This window comes from Puma concolor, chromosome D1 (assembly GCF_028749965.1).
Source record: "Puma concolor isolate L17-30 chromosome D1, mPumCon1.1.hap2, whole genome shotgun sequence".
NCBI classification, from domain to species: domain Eukaryota; kingdom Metazoa; phylum Chordata; class Mammalia; order Carnivora; family Felidae; genus Puma; species Puma concolor.
In genome coordinates this window covers 45,333,000-45,349,046 of record NC_141676.1, presented here as the reverse complement: position 1 = coordinate 45,349,046, position 16,047 = coordinate 45,333,000, and the positions used below count along the sequence as shown (strand labels likewise).

Sequence of the window (16,047 nt, the reverse complement as noted above, 5' to 3'; positions counted from 1 at the left end):
CTCACTGTAGTGGGCTGAACTGTGGCACTCAAAAAAAGACTAACTCCTAACTCCTAACACCCCAGTACCTATGAATGGGACCTTATTTAGAAATAGGGTCTTTGCAGATACAATTAAGTTAAGGATGTACAGATGCGATCATCCTGGATTTAAATCAAATCCTTGCATCTTTATAAGAGAAAAGAGTAGAAGATCTGAGACACAAACAGACAAGACCCAGAATGGAAGGCCACGTGAAGGCAGAGACAGAGACTGGAGTAATGTGTCCACACAAGCCAAGTACAACAAGGGCTGCCAAGAATCACTGCAAGTTGGGAGAGAGGCATGGAATGGGATTATCACTCAGAGCCTCCAGAGGAAAACTAACTCTGCCGACACCTTGACTTCAAGGTTTTGGGCCCCCAAACCGTGAGCGAATACATTTCTATTGTCTAAAGCTACCAAACTTGTGCTAATTTGTTATAGCAGACCTAGGAAACTAATACACTCATCTATAAAATATGAACTCCTTCCTTCTCCCTAATAATTTTTTGTGTGCATTTTACAAGCCCAAGAAAAGTGAGTGAAAAAACAGAATAGTTTTTCTATTCACAAGCTAGTAGAACTGAAAAACTGAGCTGCCTTCATAGTAGCAGCGTTACAATCTATTGCAAAAAGATATACATAGACACATGAAGTAAGTTTTCGTTCTCTGGACTAGAAAGATTCAGTTGGTCAACAAAAACACAAAAAGTGAAAGAAAGTAAATGGATTTAAATGGTTCTAACTTTGGGGAAAGTAGTCAAAAAAATATGATAAAGTCAAGAATTCATAACTAATTGTATTATTTTTAGTTGTTTTTTAATTATAAAATACAGCCTCATTCATTGTGAAATTTGGAAAATCGTAAGAAAAAAATGTTAAACTCACCTTCAGAATCAAATCCTGTCCTCACAATTTCTCCCCTTAATTGCTCAAGTAAGGCCCATCATTACAGGCCTTTGTTTACAATCAAGTTAATATGGCAGTTACACAACTATGAAATTGAGGGTCTACAATGGAAATTCTGATCTAATTTTAACATAAGCCTTATAATTGAAACACACAAATGGGAACTACAAGGAGAGGCTATTTTCATGGGGGTTTCCGACAAGGTGCTTTCCCTTGATCATTTTGGGTCCTAAACTGTTCTGGTCTCTAATCATAATTTACATATCAACCAAGCACTTGATTTTAGAAATAATATTTTTAAGTGGTGAAAAGCAGCCAATGAAGATCAAAATATTAACAAGTTTTATTCAAGAGTTTGACTAATGATCTCCCACATTTCACTTTCATTTTATTTTCTCAAAAATAATTATCAGATAGATAGATGGCACAAAAGGTAGGTAAAGAGGAACAGCTAGTAGCTGCCACGCAATTGTGCAGGTTGAAACACTGAGAAAGAAAACTGTTGCCAAACCAAATCTCTGAATGCAGGTTAAACAGCAATGGTTTTGTTGAAAACAAAAATTTCACTAACTCCAGGTACATTTTCAATCTGTTCTGCCATCTAAATATGTTTGTTCAAAATTACACAGCCTCCCCACTCCTTCAGTGTGGGCTACAATGACTTCCTTCCGAAGAACGTAGAACACAGGCGGAAGGAGACTAGTAGCTTTAGAGCAGAGAAACCACACACACACTATCCTCAGCCAGACAACTATGGTCAACATCAAGAGTCAAGAATCGTGTTGACAGTGCACACCCTTGATGTGATGTGATGAGCATGGCACTTTCCACCTGTGTCTTCCTCCCCAAAACCCAAAACCCCAGTCTGGTCATAAGAAAAACATCAGACAAATTCCAATAGAGGGGCATTCTACAAAAATACTTGCTAAGTTCTCTTCAAAATGGTCATGGTCACCAAAAAGAAAGGAAGTCAGCCAAGAGGAATCTAAGGAAACATGACAATGAAATGTAATGCAGTATCCTGATGGGACCACAGAACAGAAAACAGATTATTAGGTAAGAACTATGGAAACCTGAATAAAGTATTAACTTCGGTTAATAATAAAGTATCAATATTGGTTCATTAGTTATTAAAAAACATACCATATAATTTAAGAGGTTAATAATAGAGAAACCGGGTGCTGGGTATACGGAAACTTTGTTTTATCTTCTCAATTTTTCTGTAAACCAAAACTTTTTTTAAAATTTTTTATTTTTTTGAGAGAGCGAGCAGGGGAGGGGCAGAAAGAGAGGGGGAGAGAGAGGTGCAGAGAGAGAGAGAATCCCAGGCAGGCTCCACATTGTCAGTGCAGAGCCCCAAGTGGGGCTCAAACTCACAAACCCTGAGATTATGACCTGAGCCAAAATCAAGAGACAGGCGTTTAATCCACTCACCCCTAAAACTTTTCTCAAATAAAGTCTATTTTTAAAAAATTTACATGAAAATCATTTCCAGAAAAATAGTAATTAAGGTCTCAGTTTTCTAATCACCTACATATAAAAGCTATGGAAAACTAGGGCCACTAAGCAGTTTCTTCTAGCACTAAGATTACATCTAGATTTTGCAAGACTGATAATTAAGGTACTCAGGGGCAAGATAAAGGGAGGCTAGACCTACACTACCTTTCAAGCAAATCAGATGATTTACAGTGATAAGGGTATGAAAGCCCTAAGTCTCATAATCACTGAGCTACTTATGAATACGATAATCTCAAGCCAATAAAAGTAACAAAAAATAGTTCAGAAGAAGATTCTTCTAAAGCAGAAACTTACGTGCAGAAGTTTGGTCGTTCTTCACCATGGACTAAAATAAACATTATGTCCCTAAACACAAGGACTCCCCATTTCCTCATTTACATAATGAGAAGTGACTTTGGCATAGTGCAATATTCAAAGGATACTCACAAGATAATACTATATCATAAATAAAAACATAACATTCTTAGTCTTTCACTTCATTGGAATCTGCTAAAAGCAACAAATTCAGGTAAAGTGTACTAAGACTTTGTCACTGAGGTAGGCGTCAGTATGAAGCAAGACAATCAACCACAGGAGAAAGACAGAATGGATGCAGGAGGGGAAAGTAGAAGTCATCGTGAACTACTTATTAACATTTACCAGGCCCTCCTCTTAAATATTTGCCTCCTCCTGCAGAAGTGTTCTGAAGAAACTCCCATTTCAATCAACACTTAAGTGAGATGACCCTAAAAACTGCTACACTGCAATTCAGCAAAAGTGGGCTTCTAAATGCAAGTCAGACATTGGAGATAACAAATATAAATTGAGTAACAGTTCTTGCCCTCCGGGTATATACTCATGGTCAAACCAGAGGCAAGAAAACAAATCCCATCTTTTGTTGACTCTAGGATGCCATCAATTGGAAGATGCATCCTATCTACAAAGACATTAAAATACGAATTTTTTAATGTCTCAGGGTGCCTGGATGGGTGAGTCAGTTACACGTCCGACTCTAGATCTCGGCTCAGATCATGATCTCACGGTTGATAGATCGAACCCCACATCGGGCTCTGTGCTGATAGTGCTGAGCCTGCTTGGGATTCTCTCTCCCTGTCTCTCTGTCCCTCCCCCACTCACACACTTGTGCTCCCTCGCTCTGGCTCTCTCTCAAAAATAAAGAAACATTTTAAAAAGTTTATTAATGTCTCGGAATGGATAAGATATTACAGTTTCTGAGTGATAAATGCTAGGGTGAGTTTAGCAAAAAGCACCGTGGAAGCAGAGATGTGGATGCACTACCAACTGACACTGCTACCTTCACAGTTCTGGGGTGCAGGTGTCACTTGAGCAGTGCCACAGCTTGTAATCCTCTACGTCAGTGGGGAAATACAATTCAAAAATTATTCATACATCTTGCCAGGAACAAATTTATTTACAAAATGCAAGACAGACCTGTAAAGATGCAGAATATCTTTATTAATAAAATATTTTAGAGCCAACATGAATAATTTCATATTGACATTTCACTAAATTATTTGGGAAACAAAATGAGCCGGACATTTCTTTAGGTCTAAGAAACGTAGTCATTTTATCAACAAGAAACTCAGAAGTGAGAGAACTTACCAGTTTTTCCTTTTGACCTTCCTCCACAAAACAAATCATACCCAAGCTTTCAAATGTATGAAGAGAGCCATCATCAACTACACTTCTAAAAGAGAATCAGGCCAGAGCACCTGGGAGGCTCAGTCGTTAAGCATCTATCTGACTGAGATTGCCTCAGGTCATGAGCTCACAGTTCGTGAGTTCAAGCCCTGTGTAGGGAGACCACGAGCCCCGCTTCTCTCCCCCCACCCCACCTGCGCCCTCTCTCTCTCAAAAGTAAACAAATAAATACATAAAGGAGAATCAGTCCATTTTTAGAGACAGCAGGAAGAGCAAAATCATTTTCATGTTTTTCCCCTTCAGTTAGGACTAACACTCTACTTTAGAACAGGAAAACCCTGTCTCTGCAAACTCCTTAAGGCCATGCACATAAACCCTAGAGAAATATTTGTTGAATGAATGAATCACTATCGTAATAAATCCTATTTTTGGACGTTCACTCTTTTAACACTACAGTGCCCAGGGATGAAATGGCATCTGTTCAGGTAGGTGCCCTTAGAAGCAAACCCCTTCTTCCACGGCAGTATTCCTGTGCCTAACCAATGGAACTCTCACCCAGTCTCCCAGGACAAGCTTCCCTGCTGTGGTCATCACAAAAGAGCCAGACTCGGCCGGGCCATGGAACAGCTGAGGCAAAAGAAATATTTCCTGAGGAAGGCAGACAGTGTACAGTAAAGACAACCGAAATACAGATATTTTATTGATTCTTTCAGTCCCCACTTTTGAGGCTATTCAAAAGTCACTGCAGATCAGACTTGCAGAAAAATTAAGTTTTACATTTCAAACTCCTTCAGGGACACAAACACAGATACACATTGAGTCACATGTATTGATTTGGCAACAATACCTCTACAGAGTTTATCATGTGCCAGGCACTAAGTATTTTGCTTACATTAGTTCACTGAAACCTCACAAGAAGTCCATGAGGAAGTAAGTACTTATTTGTCTCCATCTTACAGGTGAGGAAAAGGAGACATAAGAGGTTCAGTAACTTGCTCAAAGCCACAGGCAGTAAGTGGTAAGACTGATTCCAAGCAGTCTGGCTCGATTAGGTGCCCAAAACCACTACATTACACTGAGAGCTACCTTCGGAAAACAAAATAAATGTATTGCCTCTATTTTGTCTGTATTTATGGAGTAAAATGTCCAGACCTCAAATCTTCCCCACACATCTCAGTCAACCTTGACACTGGTAATAAGCTGGCCAGAAGGCAAAGGAGTGTTTCCTAGGTATGTATCACCGGCATTGCAATAAACACAGATATAAAACTATCCAGACTCTCTTCCACCTTCTGAGAGCACGATAACTACAAGTTCACCATACATAATGATTTCTCCTTCCCCTTTAAAGTGTTATCAAAATATCTCATACCCAATACTAAACTGACAAAAGGTCATGATGCTACCCAAGACTTATGGTAGAAAAATACAAATAAGTTTTATTTTTCCAAGTACAAAATGGTTACCCAACCAAAACAATAGAAACTTGCAGGATAAACTAGCAAAAACAGATGCAAGAGAATCCAACATGATGAGATAAAGGAAGTTAGTTCCATTCAACCCATACTGAGTCTAAGATCTCTTACCTTAAGGCACTCACAGTAAGCAAGCTGTCAGCCCAAAAGAGGAAAAGAAAGCGCTTACTAGAGAAATGATAATAAGATTATAAAATTCTAGACAACTCAACTGTAATCATTTACATACATACAACAAACTAATCACTTTACAAATGTTTAAAGAACAAGAAATGATAGGGGCAGGGGTAGTCACAGTGTGAAAAGAATATAAAGATGACTTAAGTAAAGGTCTTCCTGCATAATTGATTTATTTAGTTGTAGCACACTGTCTACTCACTCCATCCCACAAAAAAGCCACATTCATTTGAGGTCATTTTTACCTCTTGCTATTTCCTCTGCAGTGAGTCTGCAAAGTTGTGAGGCACGGTAGTGATCCTACTCATTGAACAGAAAGCAATTGAGTGAAACATACAAGCAACCAGACCTCTGGCACCCTGTGAAACCACAAGAGAGCAAGATCTTTTTTTCCCCCATGTTCTAACACATTTTTTAAAGTCTTTTTCTTAAGCAGCAGCATACCTTGAATGATTGCATGCTTGTCTAAAGTCACATGCTCTCTACCTAAAGTCAAGTCAACTGACACTGAAACTGGAGAGTAAGTCAAAAAAAAATTTTAAGTCAAAAATTTTAAAAGAGCTTCATTAAGCAACACTCATTTACTTGTTCATTTCCCTAATTTCAATCTATAAACAAAAGCAATGGAGAATTTTTCCTGTAGAAAGTCATTCATACTTAGTCTTCAAAATGAAACCAGGTTGGCCCAGAGATTTGCCTTAATCAATTTTTTAGTGCTTTCAGGAAAACTTCTGTAAAAAGCAGAGGAAAGGAATTTTTCTGAAAGGCACTAAATATACTGTGTTTGTATAAAACTGCATGGATTGACAAAAATAAAAATACTAAATAATTTATTTCAAAATTTATTTTTTCAAGATCCTAAAAGCAATTATGAAAAGAAACAGGATATAAGGTATGGGAAAACCTTGAAAATACAAGTTAATCTTCTTAGTAACTTAAGCAACATAATGATAAAAGATAAACTGACTGTCAAGAACTAAATACAGGTCAATACTTTTAACCTTTGGGGACTGTCCATAATACAGTCTCCCCTTCTACTAGCACAGAAGAGCTAGCTAATCGGGAGCAAATTTTATATTTTCTCAATACATTTCTCTTAGTGGAAAGGTGGTGGAATGGAGCAGGGAACTCTGTAAGGATGGCACTGAAGTCCCTTATTCTTTATACTTACTCTCTGAAGAATGATCAAAAAGTACCAAAATATCTAAAGTCCCGGCGGAAGGTAGGGGTTAAACTCGAATCTGTTTGCTACTTCTGCCATGTCCTGTGTTCTGTTGGTGCTTTGTTTCATCACTCCGGAGTGAGTGGGAGTAGGGAGCAGGGAGTGGTCAACTTGCTAAGACCACTTTAGCCCACCTATTCCCACTTCAGCCTGGTGGAAGGAGATCCTTGTTACTGAACAAAATCTCAGAAATAGATCCTTTCCCTCCCACCCACCCCCAACTTGTTTCTGGCCCAAAGTCTAGTCTCCAGTTCAAATTCCAACTCATTCCTGAAGTTCTTCCTTTCCTGTGTTTTCTTATCAGTAAGACCTCCCTACTCTCATTTGAGCTAACCCCTGTCTTGGGACAGAATTAGAATGCCTGAATTGGGGCACCTGGCTCAGGCAGTTGGGTGTCACAAATCCTAATTTCAGCCCAGGTCATGATCCCAGGGTGGTGGGGTTCAGCCCCACATTGGGCTCTGTGCTGAGCATGGAGCCTGCTTGAGGTTCTTTCTCTCTCTCTCTCTCTGTCTCTCTCCCTCTCCCCCTCTACCACGCTCAACACTCAGAAGGAAGGGAGGGAGGGGAATCCTGAAGAGTCCTAGGACCATAAGAAGAAAAAATTAAGAAAGAAAAGAACCTTGCTACACATATACAAAAATCAAGTCCAGAAGTGGTAAAAGCCAGTTCCGCCAAACTTTCAGGGAGCAGGTAATTCCAGTAGTACACAGATTCAGAGAAAACGAAAGGAGGAAATATTCCTCAATTCGTGAGACCTGTAAAATCTAGATACCAAATCAGACAAGGACATTAGGTAAAATGAAAATTACAGGTCAACTTCACTAAACCATAAAAAAAAAAAAAAAAAAAAACCAAAAGCCCATAAATAAAATATTAGCAAACAGAATCCAACAGTATGTAAACAATACGTAAACAAGAATGCACATTATGAACCTATTCCATGAATCCAGAACAGAAAGATACATTGGCTTTTTTTTTTGAAAAGTTACAAATATAATTCACATGAACAGATTAAAGGAAAAATAACATGATCATAACAGATACAGGAAAAGCATGAGAAAATGTCACACCTGATCTTAAAAATACATAGCAAGTGGGACTAGAGGAAACTAAAAACCTGCAGAAATATTTTTTTAACAGTGAAACTTTAAAAATCAAGAAATAATGTCCACTATTTATTTATATTTATTATTTATTATTCATTTTATTACATTTATTCAATACTATATTTTAAAGTGCTAACCAATGCAATATGAAAAAACAGAATTGAAAAAAAAATTATTTGATATGTTTATTAATACAGAAAACCCCACAGAAGATACAGATTATTGCCAACGGAATTCTACAAGGTGTTTGGATACAAAAATCTATATAATGATCCCCAGAACCCCCTCCCAAAAAAAGCCATTTCTGTACACAAGCCATTACAAAACTTAAGCCAAACAGACGATGCCATTTATAATAGCAACAGTAAATATACAGTAACTGGGAGTAAATCTAATAAAATATATTCTAGACCTTTATAGAAAGAAATTACAAAGCTTTAAATAAAGGCCAGAGCACCTGGGTGGCTCCATCAGTTAAGCATCCAACTCTTGATTTTGGTTCAGGTCATGATCTCACAATTGTGAAATCAAGCCTCCATGTCTGGCTCTGTGCTGAGCGTGCAGTGCAGCCTGCTTTGGATTCTCTCTCTGTCCCCTCACCGCCCACACACACACACACACACACACACAACACACGTGCACAAACACACACACACACACACACACACCCTCTCTCTCTCATTCTCTCTCTAAATAAACATGTAAAAACGAAGGAAGGAAGGAAGGAAGTCAGGCAGACAAGCAACTGGTCAGCCGGCCAAAGGCAGGGGGGAGATATATCTGAAGTGAAAAGCATTCTATGTTCATGGACATAATTGTCAAAATGTCAATTTTCCTTTATATGATACAATCTAAAATAAATAAACCTATTGAGTTTACCACTGAACTTGACAGAACCACAAGATGGTTATAAAATTTATAAACAGGAAAAATACCCGAGAAATTCTTTACAAGAGTCAGCTCCATGAGAATTTTTTGCTTTGGTCAGTGAGGTTTTGCCAGCACTTATAAAGTTCCTAGCACATAGTACTGGCCACAAATAATTCGTTCAATGAAATTTTTATTGAATGAACACATCAGCAAGGCTTGTCCTAACCATTTATAAAATTAAGAAAGAATGACACATGGGAATGCAAGCTGGTGCAGCCACTCTGGAAAACAGTATGGAGGTTCCTCAAAAAAACTAAAAATATAACTAACCTACGACCCAGCAATTGAACTACTAGGCATTTATCCACGCGATACAGGTATGCTGTTTCGAAGGGACACACGCACCCCCATGTTTATAGCAGCACTATCAACCATAGCCAAAGTCTGGAAAGTGCCCAAATGTCCATCGATGGATGAATGGATAAAGAAGATGTGGTATGTAAGTATGTATGTGTGTGTGTATATATGTATATGTATATATACATGTATGTATGTGTACACGTATGTATATGTATGTATATATACACACGCATACACACACAATGGAGTATTACTCAGCAATCAAAAAGAATGAAATCTTGCCATTTGCAACTACATGGATGGAACTGGAGGGTATTATGCTAAATGAAATTAGAGAAAGACAAAAATCAGATGACTTCACTCATCTGAGGACTTTAAGAGACAAAACAGATGAACCTAAGGGAAGGTAAATAAAAATAATATAAAAACAGGGAGGGGGACAAAACAGAAGAGACTCATAAATATGGAGAACAAACCGAGGGTTACTGGAGGGGTTGTGGGAGAGGGGATGGGCTAAATGGGTAAGGGGCATTAAGGAATCTACTCCTGAAATCATTGTTGCACTATATGCTAACTAATTTGGATGTAAATTTTAAAAAAATAAAAATTAAATTAAAAAAATAATAATAATACTGGGGATGTAACATACAACATAATGACTATGGCTAACACCATAGTTAGGTATATATTTAAATGTTGCCAGGAGTTCTCATAAGAAAGAATAAAACTTTTCTGTAAAAAAAAAAAAAAAGAAAGAAAGAATGACATGGACATAGGAATAGGCAAAGAGACTAACAGAACATAATAGACGGCCCCAAAAAATCCACATACTATATAAGATTATCTGACATATAAAGAAGCAGAAGAGCAGATCATAGGAGAAGGTGCTGGAACACTGCTTAGGGATGGGGAAGAGTGGGACGGGGAGGCAGGAATTCTAAAGGACCCATAAATCTATAAACGAAGCATGCATTATCCTTAGAACCTCTCTAGAAAAGTCTCACAAATTCCTATTTTCTACATATATTTAGATGTTATTCTATCTGAAAAAATATATAGTGCTTTACCTGGAACAGTAACGGTTAATGATGTAAGTGCTTACTATATATTAGCTATTATTACGTCTGAGCCCTCAAACTCACCTTACTGGGAAGCCTTGCTTTAACCACCCTAGCTTTGTAACCCTGGAGAGGTTATTTGATGAGCTTCATTTCACTCATCTACAAAATGAGCTTACACAAATACCTGACAACAGACTGGTGGAGTTTGGTTTTTGTTTTTCGTTTTTTTTAATCCTTTTACGTTTTTTATTTTAGAATGCCAGTTAGTTTACAGATTTCAGAGTTTACAGTTAGTTACTAGCTTTCAGAATTGATAGTTAAGAACTTGCATTTTCAAATCCAAGAATATAGTGTGTTTTTCTATTTCTTTAAGTCTTCTTTGTGAACCACAGTAGCATTTTTAGGTTTCTTGATAAAAATGTTACACATTTTTTTGGTGTGTAAAAGAACTTTTTGTTTGCTGTCGTACAAGGGGCCTCTTCTTCCATTCTATCTTCTATTTGGTTTGTAAAATGGTAATTTTTTACACGGAATACTACTGTGCCGTACAGAACGGAGTAGTGATTGGAGCAGCAGCAGCAACTGATCCCATTTTGAGGGAGGATGGAGTTTAGTATCTCAGTAGACTTTTCTCCATGTACTTACACAAATTTAAGACTTTCTGTCTGGGAATATTATAGAAAAGCATACAGCAAAACATTAACACATTAGAACCTCTACAACATAATTTGGTTGTGTTATCCCATGGCATGGAACCCAAAGATAGTAGTAAAGGCTTCAGAAGAATATGTACAAATCTGAAGATCTCAGGGCATATACCTAATGCTTTATTTTTCACCAGATGAGAAACAGTGACAGCTTAACACTACAACCATATGTTATATAGCTTCTAAAATGCTGCTATTATATAATTTTTAGCATTTTGTATACTGAACTTTCTGTGCCAGGAAGTGTGCCATTGTTAATTATTTTACAGATGCTTAAATTGTATTTAAATTATCAAGTTTCACTGATTCTGAAATTTGTTTAGTAAGACTTTTGAAAGCTAAGCAATGATTAAAAAAATAATAAGGGGTAAAAGTTCTATATCTTTACTCCCATTCACATAACAAAATCAGGAGTTCCAATTCAATTTAGGACATAGTTTCCAGTAAGAGTAAAATGTGTGAACTTCCTATGTTTAGCACACACTGGCTGCCCCCCAGAACTACCCCTTCTGTACCTCATTTGTAGTTTACCACAGCTACCCTCATCTGAACTTCAGATTACAACTTGAGCCCTGAATTTCAGTTCCATACCCTCTGAGCACTCAAGCCCTTGCTTTGTTAGTATATTACTTTGAACTTCTAATTGTTATGTTGTTCCACAGAAAGCATCCGTCATTATTTCTCTTGTATTGGGGGGAGGAAAAGGGGGCCTCTCTCCCTCAGTATTTTTTTTTTATTTAAAAAAAATTTTTTTAACGTTTATTTATTTTTGAGACAGAGAGCATGAACAGAGGAGGGTCAGAGAAAGAGGGAGACACAGAATCTGGAACAGGCTCCAGGCTCTGAGCTGTTAGCACAAAGCCCGACGTGGGGCTTGAACTCACGGACCGCTAGATCATGACCTGAGCCGAAGTCAGACGCTTAACTGACTGAGCCACCCAGGCACCCCTCTCCCTCAGTATTTTGTTCCTTCTCTTCACAGTCCTTGGCACTAAAGTGCTCAGTGGATACTACTGCCTGACATCCAGTCCTAAGTACTAAGTACTTAGAAACTAAGTACTACACTATTATGGGATCCCAGGCATTTGAAAGAATACTGTAACATGCACTACCCAGATTTATGTTTAGCCTTTAGCAGTGAAGGCAAACTGCAAACATAAAATTCATTTAAAAAAAAAGTCTGTCCCCTACTGGGGGTGGGGACATAGAGCAACCAAGCAGTTGAAATTCATGTCATATCTTACATAATTTAAATGTTAAGCAGAGAAAGCAAACATTGCAAATCTATTAAAAGTCTGATTTGGCTTTTTAGCTCAGCTGTGGCAAACTAGGCATTCATTTGTTAAAGAAAAAAAACAACTCAGATAAAGCAGAAATAGCACAACCCAATTAATACAAATTAAGTCAAAACAACAGTGGTGTTTTAAGACATACTATGCATGCATGAGTTTCATTATACAAGATGTTATAGTTAAAATACCACTAAGTGTACTCAAAATGATATGTAAAAATAAAAATAGCTGAACAAAGGGTGGTCAAACCTCAAAACAAGTGCTATAACCACCACCCAAAAATGCAAAATAGAGGAAGTGGTCTTTTTCAGAGTTTAAGAGGGAAAGAAATTCTCATTCTATCTAACTTTATTCCACTGGGGAAGGGAGTCCCACGGAGGAAAATCAGTTTCAGGCTCTTCCTGTGTGTTAAAAGAACAAATACTTTGTCGTTACTAACACTAAAAAAGGCAAGCAGTATTGTGTTAGTGTCAGAAACATTTTTATCAGTACTAGCAAAACTGACTTTTAATTTGCAGAAACTGCAAAAACAGTCTGCAATAGTTTGCATGTGTACACACACACTCACTCTCTCTCTCTCTCCCCCCCCCCAAAAAGAAGCACAGAAGGCTTACTCCAAGAGAATAACCGATTAGCCTATCAATTTTCACTTGATTTCATTTGAAAGGCATCAGTTACCACTGCTACTAGAATTATGACAACATGAATTCATGCAATAAAACCCAAACAATATAAATTCTCCCCTACTTAACCAATCTCTAAATGCTTTAGGGAAAGAGAAAATGTGCACTACCTACTTCACCTCCCAACCAGCTCTTCAAAGATTTGCACACATTCTTGCCCACAGCCACAACTCATGAGGAGAAAAAACACTCATGGACGAAAAGGTGACTTACTCCCCACCCACACTACAGGTAACGAAGATAAATGCTGCTCCTTAAAAGTCACTGTAAAATAAAGACACTAAAACACAGGTCAAACATGAGAAAGTATGGAGGGAAAAATACAAAGAGGCCAAACCAGTAATCGTGATCAAGTGGCTTTAGTAGAAAAAAAGAAGCTCAACAGGATTTCTTTTTATTTTTTTTAAGGTTCATTTATTTGGGGAGGAGGGAGTGGGAGTGGGAGAGGGGCGGAGAGAGGGAGAGAGAGAGAATTCTGAGCAGGCTCCACATTGTCAGTGCAGAGCCCGACACAGGGCTTGACCCCACAAACTATGAGATGACCAGAGCTGGTATTAAGTCCTACACTTAAATGACTGAGCCACCCAAGCACCCCAGGATTTCTTTTTTTTTTTTCTTTTTAACTAAGCAATATTTTAATATATACATAAATTTTTTTTTTTTGGTTTCTTTCCTGAGAATGATTTTTCTTTTATTTTTTTTACTTTTATTTTTTATTTTTTAAAATTTACATCCAAATTAGTTAGCATATAGTGAAACAATGATTTCAGGAGTAGATTCCTTAATGCCCCTTACCCATTTAGCCCATCCCCTCTCCCACAACCCCTCCAGTAACACTGTTTGTTCTCCATATTCATAAGTCTCTTCTGTTTTGCCCCCCTCCCTGTTTTTATATTATTTTTGTTTTCCTTCCCTTAGGTTCATCTGTTTTGTCTCTTAAAGTCCTCAGATGAGTGAGTCATCTGATTTTTGTCTTTCTCTAATTTCACTTAGCATAATACCCTCCAGTTCCATCCACGTAGTTGCAAATGGCAAGATTTCATTCTTTTTGATTGCCGAGTAATACCCCATTGTATATATATACCACATCTTCTTTATCCATTCATCCATCGATGGACATTTGCTCTCTTTCCATACTTTGGCTATGGTTGACAGTACTGCTATAAACATGGGGGTGCATGTGTCGCTTCAAAACAGCATACCTGTAGCTCTTAGATAAATACCCAGCATTTATGCTGGGTCGTAGGGTCCCAGGATTTCTTTTTAAATAAAATCTAACAATGTGGTGCTCAGAAGGCTAACAACAAAAGGGTGGGCAAAAAAATGCATCAAACTGAGTCCACAGAAAAAATCAAGTATGAAAACATCAATATTGGACATGGTAAAATTTATTTGGCAACAGCTACAGCCAGATTCTTAAATGCCATCATGAAATAATGGAATGATATTATTTAGGCAACAAAAAGTATGAATCGGTGCAAAAACTATTAGAACCACTGGAAGTTGAAAAAAATATTATGACACATAGTCAAAAATATAGGACACAAAGCAGAGAAGATTCATGAAGATTCAATGTACATCAACCAAATTTTATCCTTTCAAGCAGAGGCAGATTTGCCACAAAATGAACGAAGATTGGGCCCTTCATTCACTCATGCCCTTCATTTACACGAATGACTTCTTTTCTCATTCTAAATAAATATCCATCCGTGTATATAATTCTGTAGCCTCTTTCTTAAAGGGGGAACGCCAAAACTACACAGGCTTTGGGCCCCTCAACATTTGAAAGATATCTTCTCTAATGTCCAAAAATTCCAGAATGCTAAAAATAGAATAAAAGAGCAGAAATCAACCAAAATTTAAATTTCAAATATAAAATAATTTGAATGAGAAAAAAATTAAAACAAGATTTCTACAAATACCAAATGACTAATGCAATTTTCACAGGTGAAATCATAATTTTGAATGTTTATCAAAAGAAAAAAGCAATAAAATATAAAACTTTAAAAAAAAATGATTAAACCCAAAGGAAAACAGAACATAATAAAAGATAAAAACAAAGATCTATCAATTGATAGCACTGACAATTTAAGAACTAATACTTTGGGATGGGGGTGGAGACCATTCTAGAAAATCTAAATGAGTACCACTGGGCAGGAATAGCTTAGTCATCTTGGATTCTGTGAAAAAGAGGCAGTATGTTGGCATTTGGTAGCACTCAAAAAAAATATCCAGAAAATACATATATTCAAGGGAAAGAGGCTGTAACAAAAATAAGATAAAGATACGCTTCTACACAGACCTATAATAGAATTAAAATGCTTCATTATGGTAATATTTTCACAAAATTTAAAAAAGAAAAAAAAATTACACACAAAGCTGTTATCTCAAAAAGGAGAGAAGTGAATTAACAGAAGATAAAACGGACAAAATTCTCTAAGAACTAGGAACAAAATGAGTATCTGGAATAATGACCATAGTGATAAGCCCAGATTTTTAAAATGCACAATTTAAAACTCTTGATGCATGTGAAGATGAATATGTCATCCCATTCATCCTACAAGACAAATATGATCTTGATCACAGCTTTTATGTACCCAGAAAAGGGAAATAAACACACATACGATACAATTAAAGTAAACCAGAAACTGACCAGGTAAAATGATAGTATATAAAATTCTTCAGTGTACTAATATACCCTAATCAAGTGACGTATATCCTAGATATTTCTTACCAATTCAACATCAAGGGATACGACTAATAATGGCCTAACAATAACAAATGCCAAAGAGCATCTGATAAAATTACACTGCTAATAGTAACATTAATAAAAACCCTCATAGGATACTTAATCCAAAAAATCTGTAAAATTTTTTATATGATGTAGAGAAATAAAATCAGAAGCAAAACAAGGACATCTACTACCACATTTATTTTAACTATTTTGTTATTTTTAAAGTTTAAAAGTTCTGGCCAATGGAGTAAAACTATAGATATAGGAT

At 37.0% G+C, this 16,047-nt stretch overlaps 1 protein-coding gene across 6 annotated transcripts in view; it reads right to left on the bottom strand.

Annotated features, from left to right (window-relative positions):
• Positions 1–16,047, bottom strand: part of RRAS2 (RAS related 2) — an 84,265-nt gene that overhangs the window by 41,025 nt on the left and 27,193 nt on the right. Inside the window, exon 1 of one of the 6 annotated variants that reach the window (XM_025928734.2) lies at positions 4,645–4,695. The exons of 4 other annotated variants lie outside the window; for them this stretch is intronic. In XM_025928734.2, coding sequence (XP_025784519.2) covers positions 4,645–4,680 — 36 coding nt within the window. In that variant the 5' untranslated portion in view covers positions 4,681–4,695. Of the gene's footprint in view, positions 1–2,742; positions 2,777–4,644; positions 4,696–16,047 lie in introns of those variants that run through there. One more of the 6 variants, XM_086677917.1, reaches the window with a different exon arrangement.